The sequence below is a fragment of the Mastomys coucha genome, unplaced genomic scaffold, assembly GCF_008632895.1.
Source record: "Mastomys coucha isolate ucsf_1 unplaced genomic scaffold, UCSF_Mcou_1 pScaffold15, whole genome shotgun sequence".
NCBI classification, from domain to species: domain Eukaryota; kingdom Metazoa; phylum Chordata; class Mammalia; order Rodentia; family Muridae; genus Mastomys; species Mastomys coucha.
Genome location: NW_022196897.1, coordinates 89,595,269 through 89,600,842, shown reverse-complemented (window position 1 = coordinate 89,600,842; position 5,574 = coordinate 89,595,269). Strand labels below are relative to the sequence as shown.

General features: G+C 48.3%; 1 protein-coding gene across 1 annotated transcript; it reads right to left on the bottom strand.

Moving 5' to 3' along the window:
- Window positions 1-1,194: 1,194 nt before the first annotated feature.
- Window positions 1,195-4,133, bottom strand: CUNH11orf91 (chromosome unknown C11orf91 homolog). The gene is made up of 2 exons (XM_031373593.1): window positions 3,543-4,133; window positions 1,195-2,085 (listed from the first exon to the last, which is right to left on the bottom strand). Exons 1-2 carry the CDS (start codon window positions 4,039-4,041, stop codon window positions 2,000-2,002), a joined length of 585 nt encoding a protein of 194 aa, XP_031229453.1. The 5' UTR covers window positions 4,042-4,133; the 3' UTR covers window positions 1,195-1,999.
- Window positions 4,134-5,574: the final 1,441 nt, after the last annotated feature.

The following is a 5,574-nucleotide window of genomic DNA, read 5'->3' as shown; positions in this document are numbered from 1 at the left end:
GACCAGGCTGGCCTCGAACTCAGAAATCCGCCTGCCTCTGCCTCCCAAGTGCTGGGATTAAAGGCGTGTGCCACCACTGCCTAACTAATTGTTTTTTATTCTTTCAAGATTCTTAGTCTTTTCCTCAACTCAAGTGCCTTCAGCCTCAGAGCTAACCTATAGACAATGCTGGGGACCAGAAGCACCACGGATTTGTTTGAGATTCTTCTTCTCTCCTCCTCCTTCTCCTTCAGATTTTGAAAATGTGAAATGCATATTTAGACATCTCAGAATGAGGCCCAAGTTTGAGTATGATATTCATTCATGCTTTGTTTATACTTTATATACATAACCTAGGAGTAATTTTAGATAATATTTAAATACTTTAGTTTATGAAACAGAAGTTTCATGATGAGAATTTAGTTGAGCTGATTGTCAAAAGTTTAAGATTTTGAAGCATTTTGGACTTGAGATTGTTGGGTCAGGGACAGGGACGCTCTGAAGTTTGTTCTATTTTTCCCTGCATGTACTCCTGTGGAGGTTTCGCATAGTCTTAGTCTCCATAGTAACTCCCTAGTCTTCAGTACAGGCCTAGTCTGGATCTCCGGACTCATATATCCCATAGTTAGACAACTCTCCATTTCACGCACATCAGACTAAATCACTCATCTCCCCCAGAACCTGTCCCGCTGTGGCTGCAGCTCAGACACAGCAATTCCCGATAGTTTCTGAATACACACACTGCTGGCAGCACCCTCTCTTCAGCTGGGTTACTGATTGCTAACTGCTCTCCCTGCTTCCTTGACTGTACCCCTGATGTATTGACAGCTAGAACAGTACAGGTAGAACCTGTAGCCCCACAAGTTAGATCATGTTACACCTTGGCTGAAAACCTCTAAGGACTCTCCTCATGTCACAGAGGTTCTAAGACCTTACATGAACGAGTGCCTCTGCGTTCACCCCGAACCCTCTCTCCTCACCCCTTCTGCTCTGCCATCTCACCTGTCTGTTAGGATTCACCAATGCCAGCAAGCTGTACTTTAAGTCCTTGCATTGACCCTTCTGCCTGGAACATTCCCACATAGGGCAATGATCTTCAATTACTTCCCCACACTGTTTAAATGCTACCTCTTGAACAAGGAAGTGCGCAGCCATAACCCCAGTTCTTGGGAGGCAAAGGTACAGGAAGATTTGGAGTTCAAGATCAGCCTGGGGTACGTAGTTTTGATATCAAAACAGTAACAAAATATGCCGTATATCCAAAGAGACCCTATCTGAAAGCTCATTTTGTCTTCCTTGGGATATAGTCTGGCTGTCCTTTTCCGACTCCCCTTTTCCTCGTTTGACATATCATTCTCTGTGATTGGCATGTCATTCTCTAGCACGCCATCTTGTAGTTCACTCATGTTTTTCCCCATCTCCAATTCCAAGTGCTTACGTAGGGGTCTAAGTGTATAATAAGCACTTGATAAATACCTCTTAAATGTTATATGTGAATTTCTTAGAAAGACCATGTCTTTAAAAAGATGACCAGAATTCTGTGGTTCAAAAAAATATTTTTTTGAAGAACAAATACTTCTAAAAATGAAAATTACTGAGATGAAGGGCAACTCAAGTTCTAAATTTAGTTTTAGGGGGTCTTTCTGGCTTTCAAGACCAGGATTTATTGCCCATGCTTTGAGTCTCTCATAACTATTGGCCAGCCAGGTATGCCTGGCAGTGGTAGTGCTGGGTCCACTCCCTGAGTCACAGGAGACTCTAAAGAGCAGGCCAGACAGCAATTGTACATCCCACAAGGGCGATCCCCCAGCATCAGCACGGAGGGAAGAGGCCATGAGATCTACCATGCGAGTGGGCACTGTATGTGAAGTGTGTGCTGAGAGCAACAATAACAGTAGTGAATACAGAACAGAAAATAACCATCTTTGAAATGACAACAACTAGGACACATTATCTAAGTACTAACACCTAAGGAGGCAGCTGCCCTGGCTCCGGGGGCGGCAGGGGGGGGGGCAGCTCCTCAGGAGAAGGAGGCCGACTTTCCAGGTTGCCTGCTTGTCTTCAGTCCTTGTAATTTTTCATCTTTCAGCGCCTTCAGGAATTTATCTGTAAGAGAAACAGACTTAGCTGTAGCTGGGAAGGTTTTGGTTTTGGTTTTTCAGGGTTTTCCTATGTAGCTCTGCTGCTATGAGCACTCTTGATCCCTCTGCCTCAGTCTCCTAAGAACTGGGATTCCAGGTGTGTACCACCTCCACTCTGAGAGGCAGTTTACTAATTTCCGGAGCAAGCGTCTGAGAAGTAATTGTGCTTTGAGTCTCTCATAACTACTGGCCAGCCAGGTATGCCTGGCAGTGGTAGTGCTGGGTCCACTCCTTGAGTCACAGGAGACTCTGAATAGCAAGCCAGACAGCAATTCTACACCCTATGAGGGAGATTCCCCCAGCTTTAGATCACCCTAAAATCTCCTAAAAGCCCAAACTTATCTAACCCCTACAACTGAAAAGGCTACTTCTAGGGACTTTTTCCTCCTGTGGCTATGTTTGTATCCTACAGGTATCAGATGAATTACAGACCATAGTGGCCGTGCATACCTAAGTGTATAGTTTTGTTCATACTTCACCCTACGGTGTGCCAAAGAGGACCAATTAAACCTATTGTGCTAAAGAGGTGAAATTATCTTTCCAGAGCCATCTGCCTTCCTCATCTTTTGTTTTGTTTTGTTTTGTTTTTCGAAACAGGATTTTTCTGGATCACCCTGGCTGTCCTGGAACTCAGGAATCCGCCTGCCTCTGCCTCCCAAGTGCTGGGATTAAAGGCGTGTGCCACCACCTCCCGGCTTCTATCTGCCTTCCTCTAATAGTCAAATACAAGCCTTAGAACAGAGAATGCAAACGGACAGCCTCAGGCTACACATTCCCCAGTAATTCGTCCTTCTGGAAATAGAGCTGGATTTAACGGCCTTGCTGTCCACTAGAGAGGCATCAGTTCATATACCAGAGGATTACTGCTTACATCAGCACACTTGGTCTGCTCTGGTGTCAGTCCCCAAAACCTCAGACTTAAGATCAGATGTCAAAATCCAAGATCTTGTCTGAGGGCTTGGGGTCCAGGGAAGGGCAGAGGTCAAGGCTCCTTGGTGAATGACTGTAGGCTTTCAAGGTTTGGGCAATTCCTACAATCTCCTTCCACATACAGATGCCAGCTTAAGATTTGAATATTGAAGGTTAATCTCTCTAGAGATAGGGAGCCTGTGGTGGATGGAGCTCCAGATTACAGAAAACGTGGTATTGCTGTGTAGGAAGGCTAAATTTCGGAAGAGAGTGCTTCAGGTGTCAACATTACTTCGAGGGCTAGCCCCAAGGGGTGGGGTTTAAAACTAAAGGGCTTGATTAGCTCAGGTGTGTGGTGAGGCAGGGGTCGGTTGAAATTCATCACGTGGGGGTCTGACCCTCTGGAGGACAGATTTTTGAGAGTGGGGCTCCTAGGACTGGGGTCACATTCTGGTGCCTGACTCTAGAGGGCAATGAGGGCAGCTAGGATTGGGTTGTTTGACAGTCACGCACAGCGCTGGGAGTCGAAGCCGTCCCCAGTGATTGTGAGCAGCTCCAGCTCCTTAATCCGGATTTCTAGCTCGCACAGCTCCTCGGGGTGGGAGGCGGAGGCGAGCCAGGGGGTCGTGGAGCCGGGGACCAAGGCCGAAGTTGCCATCTCGGGGCCTGGAGGCGGCGAGTAGAAGAAGCGCAGAGGCTCGTAGGGAATAGAGGCCAGGCCGGATGGCCAAGGCGGAGGACACGGGCGCTCGCTGGGGGGACCCAGGCCAGGCGGCGGCGGCGGCACCGTGGCTGGGGGTGCCAGAGGCAGGGGTCGGACCCCCGCTACCCCTGCCACCCCGGCCGCTGGCGTCCCGCCCGCTTTCAGCGGCACGAAGAGCTTCTTCCAGATGTTAAAGTCGCTCAGCGGAGACGACGAGATGCCCCGGTCGTAGAGCGACGGAAAGTAGAGGGGCGGGGCCGGCCGCTGGCTCATCTTGGGGTTCTGGCTGCCGCGCCGCCCCTTCGGCATCTTTTGAATGGGAGGCTGCGTGAGAGGAACCCCGCGCCGGGAGACGCGCGCCAAGGCCCCGTGTCTAGGAGTTCGGAGATTCCACAGGCTCCGCCCCGTCGGAGCGCGGCCCCACCCTTCGCTCTAGCCACGCTCCCTAGAAGGCGGGGCGCTGGGAGCAGAGGCCCCGCCCCACGAGTCAGCTATGGGCAAAGCTGTCGTCCTTGACCTCTTTTGGTCCTGCAGCTGCCCTGCACTACCCGCCCCAAAATAGCCCAGGCACACATTCGACTCGGCCCTAGACTCCCAGCAGCCTTCAATTCTTTTCTGCTGCTCTCACTGGCCAAGGCTGAGAGAGAAATTCAGCCTTCTCCTTTTATCAGGGCGTGGAAAACATTTCCTAACAACCAGGTCCTTTGTCCTAGCGAACTTGACTCATTATTTAAAAACTGGGGAAAAAAAAATGGATGGCTGACTTCATCCTCTACAGAGGGATAAAAGGAAACCTTTCTGGTAAATTTAGTGGTGCTATGGAATATTCTGGAAATGAGGAAACAGTCTGGATTCATAATGACCCTGAAGCAAACAACTTTTTTTTTTTTTTTAATGAAACGCAGTTTAATTCTCTTCTGAACACATAAGTTATCAGGAGCTGACAGGCAGCAAAATACCAAAAGGAAATTATCCTGGGATCCACCTCAAACACCACACCCATTCCTGAGAACTGAACGCTCTGTCCAAGAGACATGGACAGCTCATTTTTATGAAATATTAGCCAATAACTAAGAAGAAGTCAATCTCCTTCAGGCCACTTACTCTTGTAATGATCAACTTCAGGAAGGAACAGGGAGGGGTGGGTGTCATGAAAGCTCAGGCTCAGCCCCCTGAGTGAATGTTAGATACATGGGGTGGGGCAGCAAAGGATGGAGTCTGATATCTAGACTGCTAGTCTTGGGCAAGTAGTTTGACTTGAGAGAGAGGCTGGTTGTTGGCTTTTGTTTTTTGAGATAAAGGTACCCCAAGCCAGACTAGAACGTCCTATGTGGAGCAGGTTGGCCACAAAATTACAGCAATCCTCTTGTCTCTCTTACCTACCTGGTAGCATTAGAAACAAGCATCACCACACCTTAGCATCTTGCTTGACTTGTACACCAGTTTTCTTTCTTTCCTTTTTAAATTGTTATGTTGTGTGTATGCGTGAATGCGCATCTGTGCTTCCTGTGCACTCAGATGTCCACAAAGGTCAGAGGAGGATATGGGTACGGAACTATATCAGATCAGGGTCTTCCGCAAGAGCAGTAATGCTCGTAACGGACGAACCATTTCAAGAGCACTGTTGAGTCAGTTGTTTGTAAAGTAGGTGTGAGTCAATCCTCCACCTCTGGCGTCAAAGAACAAAGGCTAGTTTATTACTCAAACGAGAGGAACCTAACCTAAATGATGAAATATAAAGTCTTGGTGTGCCCAAGGGCAGCTCTCCCATTAGTGAATAGTTATATACTCCAGCCGCCCCGAATCTAGTCGCTTGCAGAAGGCTCTGGCTTGTGAGTCAGC

Coding starts and splice junctions, on each gene's coding strand:
- CUNH11orf91 (XM_031373593.1), bottom strand. CDS start 4,041: ATGCCGAAGGGGCGGCGCGGCAGCCAGAACCCCAAGATGAGCCAGCGG. Junction 2,086..3,542: donor CGGCTTCGACTCCCAGCGCT/GTGCGTGACTGT, acceptor TTTCTCTTACAG/ATAAATTCCTGAAGGCGCTG.